Raw genomic sequence first — 26,099 nt, 5'->3', positions numbered from 1 at the left:
ATTGATACTTTGTCTGGTTGTTATAATATGGCCAAAAATTCTGCTGGTCTTCAAAAAGTTAGAATTGTTGGGTCTTAGTGAAAACTGTATAAGAGACAGTGCACCAAATACTCTTAACTCAATCAACCCTAACACCGACTATATCCGTTGTTTAACCGGGTTACTTTTACCCCATGCCTATTTATTACATTTTTCTGAGACGAATTATAGGCGTAGTATCAAAGCTAATGTTTTTAATTTTTACATGTTAATGGTAGTTGAATAAGGGTCCAGTTGAATAAAACTATCTATGCACATGCTCATTTTTAATACAATTTTTTCCAATTTTGAAAAGCAACAAAAAGCTCTAGGATTGAGTGAGCTAACAGTTTGTATTAAGAATCATTAAAATAATTCTTTTTAACTCACTCAAACCTAGAGATTTTTGCTACTTTTCAAAATTGGAAAAAATGTATTAAAAATGAGCATGTAATAGATAGTTTTTATTCAACTACCATTAACAAGCAAATACGAAAACATTAGTTTGGATACTACACCTATAATTTTTCTCAGAAAAATGTAATAAATAGGCAAGGAGTAAAAGTAACTCGGGTTTTAAATACGGATATAGTGGTGTTAGGTTTGAGTGAGTTAATTCTATTATTATTGCCTCAAATTGTAAGAAACTTGCAAAAATAGCAAGATTGCAATTTCCTGGATTTTCACATCAGTGCAGGACCCAATTTTATACAAACGAACTAGTTTAGTTCTTTACTAGTCTAATAAATATGACTTGCTAGTATTAAGCCTAAGCGAAGCAAATGACTAAGAAAAATCGAATTTTGTGAACGTTTCCTAATCTCTGACTAGCTAGGCTTTTGCGTAGAAGTGGGCGTTGTAAGGACATCAACTAATTCGGTTATTTTGTGCTGGTAACATCAAGCTCTTTAATACATGATGGCAAGTAAGATATCAGCCTTCATACTTTTATTGCAAAAGATTTCAAAGGAGGAAATTAGCAACACATCCGGTACAGTTATAATTCGTTCCATTTCATATTTAAACTTACTTTTGCCTTGATGAATCAAATCACGTGATATTGACTGTCAACTGATAGATTACAATGATGCCCATGGTCAATTTTATATTAAGGCCAATGGAAGTGTCATTGAAGCTGGAACAAATATTGAACCAAAATAAAAGTCAAACAAACTAAACAGAAAATGTGTTCTGAGGAATCACATAATTCTCAGTCAGTTACAATGCCAGCAGAATAACTTTTGTCTCCACTATACTTTCTAATCGTTTTTTTTTTTTTCGTTGACGCAAACCCTTTGATTTCGAGTCTCCATTCACTCGCAACTGCAAGCCTGATTAGATTCAGGGTTTTAAAAAAAAAATTTACTCACAAAAATGTGTACTTTCAATGATTAACATTTATCTTACAGGGTTTTTAAGCCAGTGTCAGTGGCAACCGGACAGAAAAGTGCCTCTGTCATTCGTAAATATTTTCCTTCCAAATCGAAGATCTCTCAATCTAAAAATAACTGCTATCTTGTCGACGCTATGATGTATCTTAGTTACTAGTCTCAGATTAAACTTGAAGTTCGGCCTCAGTAAATGACTAGAACTTGGCCAAACTTAGTCCAAGGTGCCATGATTTTAGTCTAGGACTTACTTGGTCAGCTCACATGAAATCCGATTTTTTCAAGTCCTTGACTAAAGTCAGAGACTAAGAGCTAGTCCATGTTCATAAAAACAGGCCCAGGGATGGTACCTTGGTCCTCCAAGTGTAAGTGCAATACCTTATGCACCGGATTATCACTGCCTAGATGAGTGGTCAATAATTGGAGGAGATGGCTGAGTGGATAAACATTGTACTCTCAACCAGGAGACACTGGTTCAAGCTCTGCTATCGGCATCTCATTTTTATCCCTGAGCAAGAAACTTAGCCCCTATAGCTTACTTTTCTCTGCTGCATAGCGGCTGATGACTGGTTTATCTTGTCTTTTCTTAACATAGTCAAAGGAAAAATTTCACTGTAGGATGAATAAATTGAATATTATTTTTATTATATTTTATACATTTATGTATTTACATTATATCTATTTTCATTTAATTTCCAGAGACCATTGTACCGTCACTACTATAATCAGACTGGTGGATTTATCTATATCTTAGACAGTTCTGATGTTGAGAGATTGGACGATGCTCTGGATGAGTTAAACAGTATGATTTTACAGGTAATGCTTGTGTTAACTCTTACACTTGTGATTCCAAAAGTAAGTTTAGAATCGCTTTTTATCTATGTTAAACTTCCACTTCTCTCAATGGCTTCTTTTTTTTAAATTTCAATTTTTTATCAAAGTCAGTTTCAGCTAGTAGGAATGCATAATCAAAAAAATAAATAATTGAGCTTTTTTATAGCACAATATCCACTAAATGTGCTCTAAGCGATTTACAAGGGGTTACTGGCCAACAGCCCCCCTCGTAGATCTTTACCTTGCAGTGGTGAGGGGGCTTGAGCCACACGGGAGGGCAAAGGTGTAAATCCCGGTCGACCGTCATGAGACCATCCCGGGTATCGAGCCAATGAGCCACATGAGCTGCTCGCCCCGGTGTGTGACTAAATTTGATCCAACCTGGTGCCCGAATAGCAGCCCTATCCCGGGCGCCACACTATTATCTTCATGTCGAGTCCCAATCAGTCCGTCAATGGCGAAGCGGTCTGCCGCCTAGCCAAATAATACTGCGTTCGTGTCGCCAGGGTCGTCGGCACGTCCGAGAAAAAAGCAAACGTCCCATGCATCAATTGATTCGCGACCTGTCAATCGGAAAATGCGACGGCGGGGATGGCGAACTGGCACATATTGTCCCTGAACGTCGAGAGCCAGAGTATGGCAAAAAATGAGCTTTTATCAAAGCTATTGGCCGCCCACTGCGTAGATATCCTCCTGTTACAGGAGACCCACCTTTACTCAGGCGCGCAATCTTCCCGATTTCAGATCCCAGGCTATACGGTGGTCCAACGCGAGGACACTTCGAGGCTCAAAGGAGGGGTTAGCGTTTACGCTAATGAGCCATCGAAGGTAAGGGTCATTGAGAGCGTAACGGACAGCAATGGGGTGAACCGAATTTCCGTGGAAGTAGGTGGACTGTGTTTGCATAATATTTACAAACCACCGAGAGCGACTTGGACTACACCACCGGTACCGGTGGTCAGCCATCCTTCCATCTGTCTGGGAGACTTTAATAGCCACCATCACGAATGGGGCTACAGAGACTGCAACGAGGCAGGAAGACAACTCCGCTCATGGATGGACTGTAATGATCTACACCTAGTGTACGATCCTACAGCCAAGGGTACCTTCCGGGGTACCCGCCATAACAAGGAGTATACTCTAGACCTCACCCTCGTAACGAAAGGCGCGAACGGTGAACTGCTGCAGGTGAAGCGAACAGTCCTCGGGGACTTTCCGCATAGCCAGCACAGGCCGGTTCTTGTCACAGCTGGGGTGACAATACCGAGGGTGCAGTCTCTCCCACTTTGCAGATGGAACTTCAGGAAGGCTGACTGGGAGGAATTCAGTTCCTATATCGAGCAGGTCTGCCCTGCCATTCCTCCCAAGTCCAAGAATATAACCAGATTCAGTAGGCTACTGGTTAAGAGCGCTCAACGCTCTATTCCACGGGGAAAACGGAAATTCTACACCCCTTGCTGGACAGCAGAGTCGGAAGAGCTGTACCGAGAGTACCAGCAGACCCAGTCCCAGGACGCAGCCAATAGACTACTTCAGTCTCTGGCAAAGGGAAGGAAGCAACGGTGGCAGGAGACCGTGGAAAGTCTCGACTTTACACACTCCAGCAGCCACGCTTGGCGTTTGATAAAGGAATTGGACCCAGATCGGAATTACGCGATGGCTGCACCGGAATGGGAGGCAGACACAATTGCCAAGAACATTAAGAACCGTAGTAAGCGGGTCCCTAATCAGGCTTTTGAGCGCGGTGTCCTCAAGGCGTACCGTACGATTTTGGACTCGTTACCTGCGGAGGAGTTGGACTGGACGACCCCGTTCAGTCCCCGAGAAGTGGGTGCAGCCATTAGCGCAGTGAAGAACGGCAAAGCAGCAGGGATAGATGGTGTATATCCCGATATGGTGACGCATCTGGGCCCCAGGGCACGGGCCTGGCTAGCAGAGGCAATGTCCGACGTCCTTGCCAAAGGAAAGCTTCCACAAGTGTGGAAGCATGCGAAGATAGTTGCCATCCTGAAGCCAGGGAAACTGGTGAAGGAGGCAGACAGTTACAGACCCATATCGCTGCTGAGCTGTCTTTACAAATTGTTGGAGCGTGTTCTATTAAACCGATGGGGGCCGGTCCTAGACACTGCCCTGCCACCCGAGCAGGCAGGCTTCAGGGAAGGGAAGTGCACCACAGAGCAGGTCATTGCCCTTACAGAGCATATTGAGCACGGGTTCGAGAGAAAACAGCAAACAGGTGCTGTCTTTATAGACCTATCAGCGGCGTACGATATGGTCTGGTGCGAAGGGTTGATGCTCAAACTTGCAAAAATCATAAGGTGCAAAAAGACCTTGAAGTTGTTCTCTTCGATCTTAGGGGAAAGGCAATTCCACGTCGCGCTGGGAGACGTCACGAGCAAAGTAAGGAAACTGAAGAATGGGGTCCCTCAGGGGTCGGTACTTGCGCCAATGTTGTTTAACTTTTACATTAGCGATATGCCGAACACTTCCTCCCTGAGGCTGGGATACGCAGACGACTGGGCACTCGTTACTCAGAGTAAAGTGTGGACCCGTCTCGAGAGCATACTCAGCGAGGACGTCACAAGACTCAAATCCTACTTTGACAAGTGGTACCTGAAGATGAACACTTCAAAACCTGTGGCCACTGCATTTCACTTATGCAGTGGTTGGCACACCCGCAAACTGAATGTCCTAGTTGGGGACCAGCCACTCCCATATGAGCCGCATCCAAAATATTTAGGGGTGACGTTGGATCGCAGCCGTACCTATCGGGTGCATCTCGAAGGGGTTGCCCGGAAGATAGAGAAGCGGAATAGTCTTCTGAGGAAGCTGGCGGGATCGACTTGAGGCGCTAGCCAAGCGCTCCTGAGAACGTCCGCCCTGGCACTATGCTATTCCACCGCGGAGTATTGCGCTCCAGTGTGGGGTAGAAGCAGAAACGTTGAGGTGGATGTAAAACTTCGCAAGTCGATGCACATAGTGTCGGGAACGCTAGCAACAACCCCTAGAGAATGGGGCCCGATAATGGCAACGATCCAGCCCCCCGATGTCCGGAGGGAAACGATTACGGGAAACTGGCTGAGTAAGATCAAAGAGAGAGGGTATGGGGATACCCCTCTCATGCGCATAATGGACGGTGCCCCCGTTTCGAGCCGAAATAAGTCCCGGCAACCCTTGTACGCAGAATCCCTGACTACGGACAGAGCTGCACATACGAGATGGAAGTCGGTTTGGACTAATTCAATCCCTCGTGGGGGCGGGGACCTACACTCCTCTAAGCTTGGTGAGAAGTTGCCAGGCTTTGATACCAGTAAGAGGAGACACTGTGTAGCTGCGAATCGGCTTCGGTCGAGGAGCTGCCTAACGGCAAGTGCGTTACATTGGTGGGGTCTAACTTCCTGTCCAATATGTCCACGCTGTGGGCAAGAACCCGAGACGGCAGAGCATCTAGTCGAAAGGTGTGTTGTGACGATGCTACCAGGCGGGTTTGCGACGGTGCACGAATGCGGACCGGACTTTGCTGATTGGGTTGATCGTCATGACGTAATAGTGTGAACCATAAGAGGCTGCTGCTGCCAACAGCAACATTAAACATTTAGGACGGGACATGACGCCTGTTACTGTTAGGTGACATATCAATTTTTTTGGGACAGAGATAAGACTGTTGACGGCCAGGTACTCATTTTATACCTGAGTACAGTGATAGAATGTGAGTAAAGAGCCTTTTCCAAGGACTTAACCATGCGCCGAGCAAGGCTCGAACCCAGGACCTTCCAATCCTGAAAGCGAGTGTCATACCACTAGAACACATAGCCGCACAATCAATAAATCTTGACCAAACAGAAGTTGTATACCATTAGCTAGTAGTAGTAGTAGTAGTAGTAGTAGTAGTAGTAGTAGTAGTATTAGTAGTAGTAGTAGTAGTAGTAGCAGTAGTAGTAGTAGTAGTAGTAGTAGTAGTAGTAGTAGTAGTAGTAGTAGTAGCAGTAGTAGTAGTAGAAGTAGTAATTATAGTAGAAGTAGTAATAATAATAGTAGTAGTAGTAGTAGTAGTAGTAGTAGTAGTAGTAGTAGTAGTAGTAGTAGTAGTAGTAGTAGTAGTAGTAGTAGTAGTAGTAGTAGTTAAACGGATGGAAGTCACATGTAGATTAATTTATTTACCTTGGGAGATAACTTGAAACGTGTTCCTTTCTTCTATTACTTTCTTCAATATATTTAAATACTGTGTGTATGGCTATAATGGGACTCTGCAACAACAGAGATTATTTGCTAATCCCACTATCCCCATTGTAACCGAGTTCCACTGTATTTGTATACGATCTGCCTACTGCCTACACCACACCGCAGTGCCTATTCATTCTACATCCCTGTCTTCCTTCCACTATCTGAATCAAGAAGAGCCAGTGATTTATGTTAAGTAACAAATTAAACAATACATGACAAAAAGTGAGAGACAATCACGAAAACTGAATAGGTACCTAGAGGTAACATTGGACAGCAAAATGTCATAGAACTATCATATAGACAAAACTAGCCACTATGCTGACAACAAGCTAATCTTTCTCCTGCATAACCTTTCATCGTATCCCAGGGCAGTAAAAGAGCAATGCTATGCCACACCAGTAAGACCCAGCTTAGAATACAGCTGCAGTGTGAGGGACCCCCATACGAAAAAAAAGCCATAAACTAGCTTGAAAAAGTCCAAAGACAGGCCCGCAGATTTGTCCATAACAAATATTACAGCAAAAAAATTGTAACAAACATTCTAGTGGAAAGCAACTGGATAACATTGAAAGAGAGAAGGAGCAAGCATAGACTGAAGATCTGTGAACGTATACTTGGACTAACTGCCATCCCAAACAAACACGACAAAAAAAAAAAAAAAAAAATGCACACATATTCAATCCTTTTTCCCAAGTACAATAATATTTTGAAAAATTTGACTAATGTGAAAATCAAGTTATCTGAAGAATCTTTATATCTTCCCCCTTATTTTCATGTCTCTTGGGGGCTGGACCGAATAAAAATTTGTCTATATTAAAATAGATCTAAGGAGTATCGACTTATGTGTTGTCAACTGTATAACTATTTCTTTTTATACATTGCACCAGAGTGATGAAACCCGTGACACAGTCGTGATGGTTTTGGCTAATAAACAGGACTTGGATAACGCTTTAAGCCATGCAGAAATTGAAAGCAGACTACAGAAATTCTTGGAAAAGAACAAATCAGGATTGAATTTATGTAAGTCTGTTTTTCTTTATTGGTTCTCTTAATTTGTTGTTTGTTTTTTAATTTTATGTTTTTGTTTCCTTTTGTTCTTCTCCGTTCCGTCTCATATTGTCTTCGTGTTTGAAATTGAATGTCTAATTAGTGAAGAAATTTAATTATTCAAATCTGATAAAATCCTGCTGACGAATTCAGGCAGTATGAAAATTTGGGAGAGTTGTTTCCTGGGACAAATCCTTTTCTTCAGTTTACAGTGTTAGGTTTATTTTTGCTTTTTTATTAGGGGTCTGTACCGCTAAGTTAGTAGAGCATACACCTTATTATATAAGCAATAGGACCAGTCTTGTTCCAGTGCTTTGAAGTTGTTTTTTTTTTTTTCTATCTTTTAGTCTTCTCCATTTTCATTCCACCCACCTTTAACTAGGTAGCTTGGTCTCCTGGAAATGAAAGAAAATATGTTTTGTAGACTAGCGTTGTTTTTAAAGGATTATAATTAGGATTAATATTAATATTCATTTATTTCCACTCTATTGGCCTAATACTAATACCTTTAAAGGACATTTGTTTTGTTCCTTTATCAGGTTTAGTTGTAAAATATAAATGTTTTTAGTCTATCTAAAGAGTTCCACTTTTTTAATTAACTTTAGAAATTATGAACTATGTTAGAAAATAAATTAATTCAATAATATTTCTAGGTGATGGGGATATGACTAGTTTTAGTTTAGATTGCATTTTTATAGTTTTGTAAAAATATCAGCAAGTGAATTATGTCATAAAAATGTCATTTTCCTCTTCCCAGCAATGTTTGTGATGCCTTGTAGTGTGACGTCAGCCGATGACAAGCCATTGTGGTTTGCGTTCAACCACTTTGTCAAAATGATAAAGATGAAAAAGGAAGGGACAATTGAAAACGGGTTCGTCCAATCAGCTTGGGAGATAGCCAACCAGGAGGCAGAAAATAAAACAACTGATGAAGATGTGACCGTGTTTCACAGATTGAAACATTCCATTTTGAAGAACCCTTTCCATCTCTTGAAATCTGCTTTATATTATTGATATCAGTTTAGCTTGGACATTGCTGTTACAGTTACAGCAGTATCTCGAAATACATTTGAGGTGTGTTGTTGAACTGTTCACCAGTTGTTGACTTTAGAAAACCAAACATGAAAACTGCTGTCATTGATGATCATTCTATATATAATGTATTTATAATCTCTTGCTGCAGACAAGGTCCTTACAAACAAAGGTACCTACTTAATGAACTTATCTTAAACTTCTTCTTCTTCGTTCCTCTGATGGACATCATTATCTTAAACTGAAATGTGACAATGACAGATATTTTATCAGTGGACTCTCTTCAGTTTCAACATGTTTATCTTTAATGAAATGTGATGAAAGCTCTGTTTTTTGGGGTTTTTTTTGTTTTTAAGGGTTTTACGGCGCTTGCAACACATTTAGGTCATATCAGCGCCAGTAAAAAGGAAGAAAATGAATAGTAAAAAGTTCTAGAATTACAATTAAAGCACCCAAGAAAAGGTAAGACAAAGGGGAACTGGGAACAAATAGGGATCAGATGTAGATTCCAAGAGCATACGACCAATGTACTTAGTTTGAGATCACCTATAAGTCTCATCCAGACACAAGCACAAAATCCAACAAAAGCTCTGTCTAAGCATGGGAAAATAGAGCTGAAAACTAAAACTTTGACAAATTTTCATAATAAAGTTAATTTGTAAATCATTTACAGTTTATAAATAAAAGAGCCTGCATTAGAGTGGAATCTGTATAAAGTCAACATCTCTTGTTTGTTCACAAATTTCTGATCTTTATCTCGGTGTGTTCCATTGATAATGTAAAATTTATTTATTTTTAAAATTGAAAATGGCACTTTGCATTCATTAGCATCTTGACAAAGATATGAATGGATTTTGGCAGTGACGAACAATACTGTAAGAGTGCTTGTGCAAAGTTAGCAAACTTCCATTGCAGGAAATAAAAATGTGGTTCAAGTGGCCTGCTGGAGAAATAAATGAAGCATTTCGAAGCATATTGAGCATGGCGAAGCCGTGGAAATACGCCAGATAAATAATCAAATTTATACTTCACAATTTATTATTGTGATTAAATGATATTTTTGTGAACAATTATTTACATTAGTTAACATTGATTTTCATCAATTAAACTTCAACATTGTCTCTTATCATTCACCTCCGTTATCTATTAACAATGTTTGAAGAAGGTTTTTCAAGACTTGCTACACTTTTAAGTCATTCCATCAGCAATAAAAAATTTGAATATTTCATATGGTACAGAAAAACCAAGGATTGATTCGTTGACTGATTAACTAATTAATTTATTTATAATGTAAGATTAACTGACCAATTGATAATGATGATAATTTTTGGTGTCGAATTGCCACAATCGTAACAAATTGAAAACGAAATGAATATGTTTATGTTGTGTATATCGCACGTGTGAAAAAAAGAGAGGAAGAGAGAGAGAGAAAATAAGTAGGAGTGAAATATCTGTTCAATGTTACAGTTATCGTTTAACGTTATAACAAGTGTAACTAAATGACAAATTGCCATATTTATGGACAATAAAGATCTATTATTATTATCATTATTATTATTATTATTATTATTATTATTATTTGAGTGCCCATAACTCTCTTATATATTTTATTGTTGAATGGTGCAGGGCGGTATCGATACTCGATTACTAGTTTCAATTTTATAGAGTTTTAGAGCAAGTCAGACAAGATGGACAAAGAATTGATATTTACATATCTATATTCTTAGCTTCTGATCCGAAATGCTTCAAAATATGCCACTCAAAAGTTGATTATGCTCAAGAATGATGTTTTATTAGTTATTTTTGACATTTTTTTATTGTTAGGTGCTTTAACTTAGATTATATGACTCAAAAACAGTTTTTTTTACATTACAATACCCATTTTATTCATTACTAGTCATTTTCCAGCAATTTTTGAAAAAAAAAATTAAAAATACACATTTTCAATAAATCCCATCATTAAAACTGTAACAGATAGAGTGAAGCAGTTTATGTTATATATAATAGTAAATTTCAAACTAATAGGCCTACTTATTATCACATTTCATTAAGATATTACAATAACTTTATGATTAACTTGGTTTTTAAAAATCATTAGAAAACACAGTCTTCAACGCTTGTAAAAGTAAGAAAACCTCAGTCTCAAGAGAGTTAAAAGGGAGACATAAAATACACGTAGTCAAAAGATTTAGACCTAGCTAGAATTACATGTGCCAATGAAAAGCATAAGACGAAGGGGACTAGTTCACCAGAAATCAGAAACAGATCCAAGAGCATTATATACACATTTACTAATATATTATATATCATTGTATATATAAATAAGCCTACCTAGTAATCTGAGTTTGAGTGACACTTGCCGATAATTGTATGGCTCTCCAGCCACAGAGTTTTAAATTTCGAAAAGTATAGCCGCCCTCTCCATCCATGCTGTTAATTGTTTACATTGATCACAGTCCTGGCCAGAGTGTTTTGCGTGGGTGTGTGTGTATTTATCTTCATTTTTTAAAAAGTGGTTTAACTAATTGTGGATTTGTGTACTATATATTGAGATAAGTTTTACAAGTACGTGTAAGTGTTTGTTAACTGGTTCCCTAGATTGATGTAACTGAGCTTGAAAAAAATACAACAAAAAAAAAAAAAAAACGAGCTTTTATATAGAGCAATATCCACTTAACATGCTCAAAGCGCTTTACAAAGGTTCCCTGACCAACAGCAACACGTAACAAATAGAACGAGACATGACACCTGTTAGGCGTTATTAGGCGTTATTAAATTTCTTTCAGACAGAGACTCATTTTACACCTGAGAAGGTGAAAGAATGTGAGTAAAGGACTCAACTATGCGCAGAGCGAGGCTCGAACCCAGGACCCTCTGATCTGAAAGAGAGTGTCATACCACAAGACCACATAGCCGCACAATTGCGCCTAGGGTTATTGTGTTTTTTTTCTGGAACAGCCGTTCTGAGACAGCTGGCCTATATCATCATTATTAGTAGAAATGAGAGTAATTATGATGTGGTGATGGTTGCTATGGAAGATGTAAAAAAAACAAAAAAACTTGAGCTTTTATATAGCGCAATATCCACTAAACGTGCTCAAAGCGCTTTACAAGGGGTCCCTGGCCAACAGCAACACATAACATGTAGGACCAGACATGACGCCTGTCAGGCGATATTACAAATTTTTGGGACAGAGACAACGCTGTTAACGGCCAGGTACTCATTTTACACCTGAGTACAGTGAGAGAATGTGAGTAAAGAGCCTTCTCCAAGGACTCAACTATGTGCCGAGCGAGGCTCGAACCCAGGACCTTCCGATCCGAAAGCGAGTGTCATACCACTAGACCACATAGCCGCATGTAGTGGTATTGACGATGATATAATGGCGGAGCTTGCAGCTGTAGTGGTAGGATGATGATGATCTGGTAATGGTTTTAGTTGCAGGGATAATGATGTTACAGTAGCAGTTGAAGTAGGAGTGGTAGTGATGATGATGTGGTAGTAATTGTAGTGAAAGTGATGGTGATTATGATATGATAGTGATTGTAGTATAGAAGATGATGATTATGATTATAGTTGCACTAGTTGTGGTAATGATTATGATTTCCCGATATTTTCCCTTGTTTTTTCTCAATTTCCCTACTTTTGAAAATGATAAATCCCAACTTTTTCCCATTTCGTCAGACCGTAGTGAAGCCTGAACATTCTACAGAGTAGACGAGAAAGTCATATGAAGAATCTTTATTGATAAGAAATACAACTAAATGTAATCACAAGAACATTTGCTTTCCCACTTATTGATTTCCTTAGACTTGGTTAAAACCATCCACACTTAAAATCCACAAACTTTCAACATCCTGAAGAATTGACTATAATGAATTGCTTGTAATAAAATTATATGTGACATCTTTCAAGAATGAATTTTTGAGTGTCTACACAGATTTGTTCTATGAGCAAATGCTTTTCCACAAGTAAGACATTGAAATGGCTTCTCCCCAGAATGGATTCTTGAGTGTTTATTCAAGTCTGGATCGTGAGCAAATGCTTTTCCACAAGTAAGACATTGGTATGGCCTTTCTCCAGTATGAGTTTTTAAGTGTTGATGCAAGTTTGAACTTTGAGAAAATGCTTTTCCACAAGTATGACACTGAAATGGCTTTTCTCCAGAATGGGTTCTTGAGTGTTCGTTTAAATGTGAATTTCGATTAAATGCTTTTCCACAAGTAAGACATTGATATGGCTTTTCTTCACAGTGGATTCTTGAGTGTCTATGCAAGTCTGAATAGTGAGCAAATCTTTTTCCACACATAAGACAATGAAATGGCTTTCCTCTAGAGTTTTTGAGTGTTTATGCAAGGTTGAACTGTGAGAAAATGCTTTACCACAAGTAAGACATTGAAATGGCTTTTCTCCAGTATGAGTTTTTGAGTGTTGATGCAAGTTTGAACTTTGAGCAAATGTTTTTCCAGATGTAAAACATTGGTATGGGTTTTCTCTAGTATGAGTTTTTGAGTGATTATTCAAGGTTGAACTGTGAGAAAAATATTTTCCACAAGTAAGACATTGAAATGGCTTTTCTCCAGTATGAGTTTTTGAGTGTCTATGCAAGTTTGAACTTTGAGCAAATGCTTTTCCACACGTAAGATATTGATATGGTTTTTCTCCAGAATGGATTCTTGAGTGTTCACGCATGTGTGAATTGTGAGTAAATGCTTTACAACAAGTAAGACATTGGTATGGCTTTTCTCCAGTATGAGTTTTTAGTGTTGATGCAAGTTTGAACTGTTAGCAAATTCTTTTCCACAAGTAAGACACTGAAATGGCTTTTCTCCTGTATGAGTTTTTGAATGTTTATACAAGTTCGAACTGTTAGCAAATGCTTTCCCACAAGTAAGACATTGATATGGCTTTTTTCCAGAATGAGTTCTTGAGTGTTCATGCAAGTGTGAACTTTGAGCAAATACTTTTCCACAAGTAAGACATTGATATGGTTGTTCTCCAGTATGAGTTTTTAAGTGTTGATGCAAGTTTGAAATTTGAGAAAATGCTTTTCCACAAGTATGACACTGAAATGGCTTTTCTCCAGCATGGATTCTTGAGTGTTCATTTAAGTGTGAATTTCGAGAAAATGCTTTTCCACAAGTAAGAGATTGATATGGCTTTTCTTCACAGTGGATTCTTGAGTGTTTATGCAAGTTTGAACTGTCAGCAAATGCTTTTCCACATGTAAGACATTGATATGGTCTTTCTCTAGAATGGATTCTTGAGTGTTTATGCAAGTCTGAAATGTGAGCAAATGATTTTCCACAAGTAAGACATTGATATGGCCTTTCTCCAGTATGAGTTTTTGAGTGCTTATGCAAATGTGAACTTTGAGAAAAGGCTTTTCCACATGCAAGACATTGATATGGTTTTTCTCCAGAATGAATTCTAAAGTGTTTATGCAAGTGTGAACTGCGAGAAAATGCTTTTCCACAAGTAAGACATTGATGTGGTTTTTCTTGAGTGTGATTGCAAATTTGAATTGTCAGCAAATGCTTTTCCACACGTAAGACAATGATACGGTTTTTCTCCTGTATGGGTTAATAAATGTCTCATTAAAGTAACCTTATTTTTAAGTCTCTTTCCACAAGTGGGACATTCATTTTCAAAAAAAAATTATTTTTTTTGTTCATTTTTGAAGCCTGACTGAAAATGCAACTCAATAGACGTTTTTTCTCCTTTGACTTGACTTGACTTAGATGCCTTTCGCGTCTCGACCGAAAGATCGGGTCGCCTTGGCTGTTTCCAGTATTTCCTGTGTGAGGTGTCTCCAATATTGCCGGTCCTCTGCTAGGGTTCTCAGATTTTCAAGGTCCCCTGCCGTTATGAGACTAATGCTTTGTCCAAGTGTTGTGAGGTTTTTGTTTAGGATCACAGGGAGTGTTGTGATCGGTCTTCCTCTGAAAAGGTTCCCGTGTTTTTGGAAGTATCCCGACATGGCTTGGTTAGCTGGTATGTTTTTGTCCCTGCGTAGTATGTGACCGAAAAGTTGCCATAGTTGTTGTAAAATGTCAAGGGAGATTGGTCTTTCTTTTGTGATCTTATAGAGTGATTCATTTGAGATCTTTTTTGGGTATTTGATGTCCAGTACCCTTCTTAGCTGTGTGCGATGGAAGGCATCTAGATGTTCTTCTTCGGATTTTGTCAACGCCCAAGTGCCGCAGTTATACAGAAGTACCGGTTTTACAAGAGCACGGTACAGTTTCAGTTTGGTTTTTCTCTTTATTTTGTCACCTCTAATCCATACATTGGTGAGTTTACTGAGTGCGGCGTTTGATAGCTGTTGTCTTCTTGTACATCCTCGGTGTCTCCAATTCAATTAGTGAGCCGACTTTCTTTGTTCTTTTCCATTCCTCTTTGTTCCTCGATATTGTTGTAAATTCAGTTTTATTGGCATTGACTTGGAGGTTATATTTCATGAGGATATTTTGTATGATGTCTATATTTGCTGGTGTTGATCCAATAAAATCGACATCATCTGCATAGGCGATTTCTCTAGGGATTGCATTCTCAATATGAGTCGTTGGTTTTGGAATGACTTTTCGAACTTCTTTCAGAGCGTGTTCTAAGTATGTTATGAACAGAATCGGGCTCAGACTATCTCCTTGGGGGGTCCCGATGTTACTTTCGAACTGCGTCTGTTTTGTGGCCCCGTATATCCTTGGTTGTATCTCTGTGTTGCTGAGGAGAAATCGGATTATTCGGAGCTCGTCTTCGTCTACTATGTCTGTTAATATCTCCAAAAGTTTTCCTCTGTCGATCGTATCAAAGGCTGCGGACATATCGATTCCGGTTATTGTTATGGATATGTTTTCTTTGAATGCCTTTGCTGCCAACCATTTATTTGTCCATACAACGTCCGATGTGCTTCGGTCTTGGCGAAACCCGCTTTGGCTATGTGATAGACAGACAACAAATCCCAACGATATCCTTGACATTGTAACTGACCACTTCCAGCAGAAATTTCACAAACAAGTCTCACAAATATCGCCCTTCTCAGGAAACCCTAGAGACCTAAACAACCGCATCACAACAACTGAAGTTAGAAATAGCATAAAGTGCCTAAACAATAACAGATCCCCAGGCGGAGATGAAATTCCCGCTGAATTGCTGAAATGCGGTACCTTCTCCCTGGATATGAGCATTGCAAACATAATGAACAAAACATTCTCAACACACAAAGACTGGGACATAAACAGCGGTGTCCTAATTACAATACAAAAACCAGGAAAAACGAAAGGACCAGTAAACAACCTGCGCCCAATAACATTACTGAATACCATAAGAAAAACACTGTCAACTATTGTCCTCAACAGAATTAGACCGAAAATAGAAAAATATCTTTCTTCTTTATGAACTTGAATGGAAATATTTATTTCAGATTTAAAAAAAGATGAAGGTTCACCATGACGATTTTCTTCTATTTGAGCTTCAATGTTTGACTTTATGCCTGAAGATGAAGACATATTTTTGTTACAAGAGTTATGCAATTTCTTCTCTTTTTGAACCATTTTCTCTCTTCCATCTGTACCACTTCCATTATCAGGTGTATTCTGGGATGTGGAAAGTTTTTCAAAACATGAATCACAATTATCCTTGGTGTCATTCTCAAGAATTTCAGGCAATTCAACACAATTGACAGTTGTTTGATCAACATCAATTTTAATATGAAAGTCCTCATGGAGTCCCTCATCCAAAGGATTGTCACAGACTTCAACATCTACATCCTTGGGCTCTGCAAAATAGGAAAATAGGATAGCATTTATTGTACCAATTGGTCGAGAGAGACATGAGTCTGTACTCTACAACGGCTATTTGGGGACGTAATATTTAAGGACGCAGGGAGAGTAGGTGATGGCGTGTATTATACCAACTGGTCGAGAGAGAGCTAGAGGTGGGCAAGAGTATTTAGGAAATAAGTATTTGGGTATTTTTGTCTGTACCAACACTATCTTATAAATAAGTAATTTGTAAACATCACTCAAACACAGTAAAATTGAAATACAGTTCAGCATTTAATAATTTATTTTATACAATCAATATGTCTAGATCCCTACATTTTTGTGTTATAAATTGTAATGCCAACCATTATTCCAGGAATTTGAACCCAATTATAATTTTGATATATCATCATTGCTTGACATTCTTACCAGGTTTGATACCAAGAAGAGCAGCGAGCTGTTCCTCCGTTTCCAGTGTGTCATTCATCAACATCTCTACCATTTGACTCACAGTCGATTCTGTAGCTAGACTTGCATAGCCAGCTGGAATAAATACATAAAGAAATCAAATGGGGGTGATTATAATTATTATCATTATTTTTATCATTGATATTATTGTTATTATTACTGTTATTATTATTATTATTATTATTATTATTATTATTATTATTATTATTATTATTATTATTATTATTATTATTATTATTATTCAGCTCCCTGAAATCCAAGATCAGTCTGACCTTGTTCCATGGGTTAAAGTTAACCGGGATCAATTTGCCTGAAAGACACATGGATTAGGCCAGTTTGCCTGAAAAAGATGCTAAATGTCACTTGCCATTTAAACACGCATTCGCAGTGATGTCTAGTGATTAAAGAATTGTCTGATTTATGGAGACACCAAAATAAGTCATCATTTTAAATTTAAGTTAGTATAAGAATAATAATAATATAATAATAATAATGCTGAAAACTTATATAGCGCTATAACTCCGAGACACCAGACTCTAAGCGCTTAAATTACAAATTACTTTGGCTGAAACATACTCATTCACACACAAGCACCACACACACACAATCACACACACACAACACAACACACAACACAAACCAAACCTATCTTGCTTCTCATACCATCTACTAAAATCGAAACAAATATGTTTTAAGCGAACGTTTAAAAATAGACAAAGATTCTTTTTCACGAATGCTCTGCGGTAAGGCGTTCCAAATAGAGGGTCCGAAATGAGAAAAGGATCTCATTCCAGCATTTTTCCGAATTCGAGGGACAACTAGTTTTGTGGAATCACTGGCCGAACGTAAGGGGCGGGGTTTTGAATATCTTTCAATTAGTTCTGAAAGGTAGGAAGGGGCAGTACCTTCAAGACAACGATACACTAAAACACAAGCTTTGAATGTAATTCTTTTCCCAACAGGCAGCCAATGCAGGTCATGAAGTAGAGGTCCGGCAGAGTCGCACCTACGCTTCATGAATACTAGTCTGGCAGCGCTGTTTTGGACAATCTGAAGACGTTTCAGATTGTATTGCGAAACGCCAAACAACAGAGCATTACAATAATCTAATTTCGATAGTACGAGGGACACAACCAGGTGCTTGGTCACATCCTCAGATATGAACCGTCTAATGGAAGCAATCTTTTTTAGTTGGAAAAAGAGAGATCTAACCAAATTATTAACCTGATGCTCCATCGACAGTCCAGAGTCTAAGAATGTGCCAAGGTTTTTCACTTTGTCAACAATTTGAATAGAGGCATCCCCCAACTTCAAATCTGTTTCACTTTTCCACTTCCTGTTCCCCACATACAGCACCTCCGTCTTATCATCATTCAGTTTCAGTCTGTTCTCATTCATCCATTTCTTAACACTTTGGATACAATTCTTACTATTGGCTGATACTTCTTGTAAATTTCTCGTATTGGAAACGCAGTACAATTGCGTATCATCAGCGTATTGATGGTAAGACAGACCAAAACTTCTGATGATTTTAGACAGAGGGCCAACGTACAAAACAAAAAGAACGGGTCCAAGTACTGAACCCTGGGGAACCCCACAATCAAGAAAGATTTCCTCCGATCTATATTCATCCACCGTAATAATCTGTTTACGATTAAACAAATATGACCTAAACCAATCAAGCGCTGCACCAGACACACCATAAGTAATTTCAAGACGTTTGAGAAGAAGATTGTGATCAATAGTATCAAAAGCAGACGATAGGTCAAGCAAATTCAGCAAAGAACATGAACCATTGTCTATAACAGAGAGGAGATCATTAACAACCCTAACAAGTGCGGTTTCCGTCGAATGATGTTGCCTATAAGCAGACTGAAATTTTTCTTCAAGACAATTATTTTTAAGATGAGACAGTAATTGTTTCAAAACAAGCTTTTCTAAGATCTTAGAGAGAAAAGGAAGATTAGAGACAGGGCGATAGTTTTTTAAGTTCTCTTTATCGAGATCAGGTTTTTTCAAAAGGGGTTTGACATGAGCAACTTTGTAAATGTCTGGTACAGCACCTGATTGCAACGAATTATTAACAATACATGTAAATGGTGTTAAAATTACATCAATGCATTTTTTTAAAATGGCAGTATTTAAGGGGTCTAAATCACAACTTTTAGTTGGAGACGACATAATGCAATCACATAAGTCAGCTTCAGTAATCATTGAAAAATGTGTTAACGAATCACCATGAAATGTGTCAAATGTTGTATGGATCGATTCAGATGACAGTTCTTTCCTGATGGTATCCGTTTTTTCTTTAAAATATTGACCAAAGCGAGTTGGTAGATCTGCACGATCGATTAAAGATGGGAGAGCTGGTTGCGTCTGTTGTCCCAGCAGTTCCTTGGTCAAGGCAAAGAATTGTCTCGAACGTCCCACGTTTTTGAGGCTTTCTTCATAGAATTTCTTTTTGGCCCAGAAATTGCAATAACTAGGGCTAGATCTATTGCAATTCAAAACACCCCAAAGAAGTGATCAAGAGATTACTTGTTTACTTGAACATGAACCAATTACTTGTTTTGATGCTAGTGTTGGTATAGGTTGTAGTAGCGATGATGTTCTAGAGGTGGTAGTGATGATGACACTGTGGTGATAGTGGTTGTGGCAGAGCCAATGCTGTGATGGTGGTTGTAACAGTGTGACTACTACTACTACTACTACTACACTTATATAACTTCTACTACTACTACTACTACTACTACTACTACTACTACTACTATTACTACTACTACTACTTTTGGTTCATAATATATGGGAAATAGAAACCTATGTAATATTACAAGTTGAAAACCCAAAAAAAATGGTCTTAGTGTACTTATTTTTAACCGTCAGCAGTGTTACAACTCTTCACTTAATAAATAATTAATTAGTCATACAAAACATTAAAGAAAAACAAATATAAATTTTAAAAATCAAAATAAAGTATTTTCAGTTTTATCATAAAGGGAAATAACCAATTTCTATTTATGTTTATTGCAATACCGTTCTTGATTGAAGGCTTCATTGTCGAAGATGTTGGTTCTATTTTATTTTCATTAAATAAATTCTATTTTACCAATTGAAGTATAAAATAAGCGTATATGCATAGTTTAATGCAAATCTTCAAAAATGGTGTGAAATGTTTAGTAAAAACCAGCGTTTCTCAACCAACTGAAAAGTAAAAAGACCCACCAGCAGATGAGTTGGGGTTTTTTGTTATTGTTTTTTTCAAATCAACTTATGAGTCCGATGTTTACAAACCAAATTTTATGACAGAAAAGTGACACATGTTACCTTTGAAACAAAATGAAAATAGCTTACACAGACCTGGTGCAACTGGCATTTCCCAAAAGTTAACGTTCCGGAGCATGAGGCATTTCAAAGTAAACTGTGAATGTGAATTTTCGTTGGATTCACAAAGAACACTGATTATTCGAATGGGTAACCTGCCCATTAGTTTCACTTGATTTTTAGAATTCTGTTTTTATAAAACCAGATATGTTGTGTCGATTATCTAGTTTAGATTAGAACATTAAAGGGTGGCAGTCATGAATGGTGCAGTCAACATGATTTGTAGTTTGTAACAGTTCGAACGCTTTTGAACACCGTCATTTCTACATTTCGCATGGTTCGCATTTTACATATTGTTTATTCTTCATCTAATACTAATACTGACATTATTATTAATATTATTATTATTATTATTATTATTATTATTATTATTATTATTATTATTATTATTATTATTATTATTATTATTATTATTATTATTATTATTATTATTATTATTTTATTATTATTATTATTATTATTATTATTATTATTATTATTATTTAGGCTGTTCCATCATGATAACATAGTACCCACTTACCGACCAATTCAATTGAAATAACAATAATATTATATTGGAACTGTGTTTTCAGTCCACCAGAAAGCGACTAGGAAATCAGATGTTATAGGGAGATAAAAGACACAGCAAATGATTTCCTGCCCATCATGGGAGGTCAGAAGGTCCCATCCAGCAACATATGTGTATAAATCAAAAACTACCACTGCCATACCTAACAGATAGTTGAGAGAGAGAGAGAGAGATGTGTTTTTGTTTTGTTTTTAAGGGTTTTACGGCGCTTGCAACACATTTAGGTCATATCAGCGCCCGTAAAAAGGAAGAAAATGGGATAGTAAAAGTGTCTAGAATTACAATTGAAGTACCCAAGAAAATGTAAGACAAAGGGGAACTGGGAACAAATACAGATATAATAAGGGGAATAGAAGACGCAGCAAGTAGGTACCTCCCTGACCGCTATGGGAGGTCAGGAACCGCACCAAGAGAGAGATATATAGATAGATAGATAGATAGAGAGAGAGAGAGAGAGAGAAGAAATAGATAGATAGATAGATAGATAGATAGATAGAGAGAGAGAGAGATAGATAGAAAGAGAGAGAGGGAGATATAGATAGAGAGAGGAGGGGGATAGAGAGGAGAAATAGTTGAAATAGGTAGGCAGAGAGATAGAGAGACAGGAAGATAGAAATGAGAGAGAAAGAGAGAGGGAGAGAGAGAGAGCGAGGAGAGAGAAAGAGAGAGAGGGAGGGAGAGAGTGAGAGAGAGAGAGAGAGAGAGAGAGAATTCACGAGGGGGGAAAAAAAGCTCTTCCAAAACTAATACATTTGGGTGTTTCCAAGTAGGCTAGAGGACACAAGTGCACGATATGGTCTAGTGGTAGGACTGGAAGGTCCGGGGTTTGAGTCCTGCTATAAGCGATGTATAGTTGAGTCATTGGAAAAGGATCTTTACGTTACATTCCCTCAACGTATTCGGGTGTAAAATGAATACCTGGCTGTTAATAGCGTGGTCTATGTTGGAAAAGAAAAATAATTGTAATATTATCACCTAACAGGCGGAATGTCTCATCCTACACGTGTTGGGTGTTGCGGTTGGCTAAGGTGAAGTGCTTTCAACGTGATAAAGCTATCATTTATGGTAATTGCTCTATATAAATGTTCACGGCTTTATTGTTATTATTATTATTATTATTATTATTATTATTATTATTATTATTATTATTATTATTATTATTATTATTATTATTATTAATTATTAATATTATTGTTATTATTATTATTTTCATTATTGTTGTTGTTTTGTTTGTTGTTTTAAAAGTGACGTCCTGCCAATTATGGGAGGTCGAAGAATCCACACAGGCAATTGACCTTAAAACAGTAGAATCAGGGCAACAAAACAAATGTTGATCTTGGCAAGGAATAGTTCATTTTATTCATTTGTTAATTTTTCCAATTTGAAACAAGAATCCAAAGATAGTTGTAATTGTAATCACTAAATCAAAAATATAAATAATCAAAATATTAACACAAATACCACCTTTTAAATCATATTTATATGTTCTTCAGAATTGAAACAAAACGGCAGCGAGTTATGTTAGCGTTGTCTCTCAACATAACCATAACATTTGAATAAATAATCCCACTCATAACACTGATGAATGATTCACGTACTATAGGATATCAACATAACCATGACATTTGAATCAATCATCTGTCTCATCATAACAGTGACGTATGAGACACGTCTATCAACATAACCATACCATTTGAATCAATTATGCCCCACTAAAAACAGTGACGTATGAGACACATATCAACATGAATACAACCATGACATTTGAATCAATGATCTGTCCCATTCATAACAGTGACGTATGAGACACGTATCAACATGAATACAACCATGACATTTGAATCAATGATCTATCCCATTCATAACAGTGACGTATGAGACACGTATCAACATGAATACAACCATGACATTTGAATCAATGATCTGTCCCATTCATAACAGTGACGTATGAGACACGTATCAACATGAATACAACCATGACATTTGAATCAATGATCTGTCCCATTCATAACAGTGACGTATGAGACACGTATCAACATGAATACAACCACGACATTTGAATCAATGATCTGTCCCATTCATAACAGTGACGTATGAGTATGAGACACGTTCTACAGTCATTAGTTTGTTTGAAGACAATGGTTTCACGTCTATCATTGTCAAGGAAAAACAAAATCCAATGAGGCATAAAGATGTTTTAAAAAAAGAAAATTAAATAACAAAAAACTTTTTTGGTTCTGTCTCCATGACGATACACTGGTTGTCTCGAACATGAAAAAAAAAAAAACTGTGAGGGGAAGGTTGAGACAACTAAATATATACTTATTTGTCTGTCATCTGCATTTTTTGCGGCCGCAAATATCAGGGCGATCCGCAAATTTTGGCAAATTTCCCCAAATTGGCAAATCGTGGCAAATTATGGGGTAAAAAGAAGCGAAAACAAAATTACGAAAAAAAAAAGTGCGAAACTTGAGAAATGTTGCAGCTTTGCCTGGGCCCAAACCAAGGGAAGCTACTCTCTATGGATAATGATCCTTTAAAATCTTTGTAACAACGCTATTCACAGTCATTTCGTTAAATTAATAAATGTAGCCTCCTTAAATGTAATAAATTGTCTTTTATATATATTTTTTTCTGTGTCGCATGCTAATTTTTACTGAAACGCTTAGTTCTCGGCAAATTTTTTGGCAAATTTTGGTCTTTTTGGCAAAATTTCTTGGCAAAATTTGGGGGTTTTTTGGGCAAATTTTGGCAAATTCTAGGTCCCAATTTGGCAAAAAATGCAGATGACAGATTTGTAATGTTTTATTTCAGATTATTTATTACAAAATGTGACAATGAGTCATAACAACTACAATCCACAGGATAGACGAGACAGCCGAGGTGGTTGCAGTAGAAGGGATAGTGATGGTGATGTTGGGTTGCAGCTGCAGTCGTAGGGCTAGCAATGATGATAATATAGTGGTATATGGTTATGAAAGGTGCGGTGGTGATGCTAATGTGGTGGTGATTGAAGTTGTATTGATAGTGAGGATGATGTGCTGTTAGTGGTCATAGTAGTAGTGGTACTGATGGTGATGAGCTGGTAGACATTTTAGTAGAGGCAATGATGATGATTAGGTGGTGGGGGCAATTGTAGTAGAAGTGGTAGTGGTTATGTTTGTTATATGTTATATCAATCGACATGTAAAGGACTGGTGAAAAAAATGTCTGAACTTTTTGAGCACGCGAAAATAGACCAACCGGACAAAAATATGGATTTACAAACACAACACAGATATGACACATCAATTGACAGGACAAATCATGTTACCCCCCAATTAATTCGTAATAAAATAAGCAGGTCCTTTCATGCTAAAAAATAAATCCCAATTATTTGAGAGAGTACACACACTGCTGGTTCCAGGTCTGATTTAATACTAGAGATCTATTAATAAAGTAAAATGAAAAGAAGAGAACAATTCCTACTTTTTTTAAAGGATATGTAGAGCTTGACACGAGAAGCTGCTTCAACTTAGCTCCTGTTAGTGTTAAATGTGCCCATGGTTACCCACATCAATCGTCTTTGTACAATATACTCTCGAGATAATTCAACTAGCCAGATACTTCAACAGTGATTCCATTATAATCTTCATATCATCTTTTATTTTTGCAATGCTAGACTAGTGTTTTGTTTTGTTTTGTTTTTAAGGGTTTTACGGCGCTTGCAACACATTTAGGTTATATCAGCGCCAGTAAAAAGGAAGAAAATGGGATAGTAAAAAGTTCTAGAATTACAATTAAAGCACCCAAGAGAAAGGAAGACAAAGGGGAACTGGGAACAAATAGGGATCAGATGCAGATTCCAAGAGCAAACCATCAATGTACTTAGTTTGAGATCACCTAATAAGTCTCATCCGGACACAAGCACAAAATCCAACAAAGAGGAATACACTCAAATGCTTACATTATACATTAAAAATAACAAGCATAATAATACATAACAGAGAGATGATTTACAAGGAAAAAAATATCATCTCCCAAAACAATAACTATGCATTTGACTGTTTCCCTCCCAGCTAGGACTCAGGCCAGCGCCAGGACAAAACCAAGTAATCTCTTTCCAAGACAACGACAGAAAGCAAGTTGGAAAACAGATATAGGGGATAGAAGACACAGCAAGTACCTCCCTGCCCACTATGGGAGGTCAGGAACCCCACCCATCTAGACTAGTGTAATTCTGTTTTATAAAGTTTTACAAAAGTTGCAATCATTCATACCCATACAAAAATCCATTGAATTATACACACATGTGCAAAAGTAACTTGACACTTATTTTGCAACAGAATGAAAAATGTGTGATTAGTTTTATCATCAAAAGATTTTTAAGGGTGATGTATTATTATGAGAACTTCTTGGCATTTTACTTTAAAAAGTAATTGATTTTAGCTGATTCATTCTTTTTTTTTCTCTTTCAATATGAATCAAAATAATATTATCTTACCTTAAGTGAGGCTTTTGAAAAGCAATCCCAATATAAAACTTGAATGAAAATCGATGACTATGATGAATATTATATTGTTTTTATGTTTTTAAGGGTTTTACGGCGATTGCAACACATTTAGGTCATATCAGTGCCAGCAAAATGGATGAAAATTGGAGAGTAAAGAAAAATTGATGTACAATTAAAAGGGCTTGAAGAAAAAGTAAGACAAAGGGGAATGGTTCAAATAGGGAATAGATTTAGATTCCAAGTGCACACTATCAGTGTACTTAGTTTGAGATCACCTAAACGTCTCACCCAGACACCAGCACATGTCCCCACTAAGAGGAATACACTCAAATGTTTACAAATCATAATTTTAAAATATTACAGTAAATACATAACAGAAAGATGATTTACAAGGAAAAAATTATCATCTCCCAAAACTATAACTATACATTTAACTGTTTCCCCCCCCAGCAAAGGACCCTGGCCAGGGTCAGGACAAAACAAAGTAATCTCATTCCAAGACAAAGACAGAAAGCAATACACACGGTGATAGAAGACACATTAAGTACCTCCCTGCCCACATGGGAGGTCAGGATCCCCCACCCAGTTATTATATTATAATAAGGCTTTCAGTTGCTACTTGTCTTGATCTATACGCAAACTTTCAAAAAAGGAGGCGGAAATGCGCAATAAGGTTAATAAAAAAGTGGACTTAAAAATACCGGAAACAAATTAAGTATCTCGGAATAAACCAATTTTGTAACAATTATCAAATGAACATTAATTGTATTTAACAGCCTTAGTTGCTTAATACACAGTGCAGGAATAGGATAATAAATTGCTCTTATGAGAGGGGTACATTTGTATTATGTTGAGTTAACGAGATAATGGTCGAGAGTTAGAA

At 37.4% G+C, this 26,099-nt stretch overlaps 2 protein-coding genes and 1 pseudogene across 3 annotated transcripts in view; 1 reads left to right on the top strand and 2 right to left on the bottom strand.

Moving 5' to 3' along the window:
- LOC144980166 (ADP-ribosylation factor 1-like) overlaps nt 1-10,091 on the top strand; it is a gene marked incomplete in the record, with an annotated part of 11,407 nt that extends 1,316 nt beyond the window's left edge. The window contains 3 exon segments of the mRNA XM_078927740.1: nt 2,106-2,222; nt 7,352-7,484; nt 8,269-10,091. Of these exon segments, the coding sequence (XP_078783866.1) occupies nt 2,106-2,222; nt 7,352-7,484; nt 8,269-8,525 (507 nt within the window).
- A 310-nt stretch (nt 10,092-10,401) lies between these two features.
- On the bottom strand, nt 10,402-14,142 carry LOC144980164 (uncharacterized; annotated as a pseudogene). Its single transcript, XR_013646831.1, has one exon. The product of XR_013646831.1 is annotated as an uncharacterized LOC144980164 (transcript).
- Nucleotides 10,402-20,373, bottom strand: LOC144980165 (uncharacterized). The gene is made up of 3 exons (XM_078927739.1): nt 20,133-20,373; nt 16,737-16,850; nt 10,402-16,321 (listed from the first exon to the last, which is right to left on the bottom strand). Exons 1-3 carry the CDS (start codon nt 20,257-20,259, stop codon nt 15,552-15,554), a joined length of 1,011 nt encoding a protein of 336 aa, XP_078783865.1. The 5' UTR covers nt 20,260-20,373; the 3' UTR covers nt 10,402-15,551.
- Nucleotides 20,374-26,099: the final 5,726 nt, after the last annotated feature.

Source organism: Berghia stephanieae, chromosome 9 (assembly GCF_034508935.2).
Source record: "Berghia stephanieae isolate SIO BIC M18660-M18661 chromosome 9, UCSD_Bste_1.3, whole genome shotgun sequence".
Taxonomy (NCBI): domain Eukaryota; kingdom Metazoa; phylum Mollusca; class Gastropoda; order Nudibranchia; family Aeolidiidae; genus Berghia; species Berghia stephanieae.
This window is presented reverse-complemented; position numbering and strand designations above follow the sequence as displayed.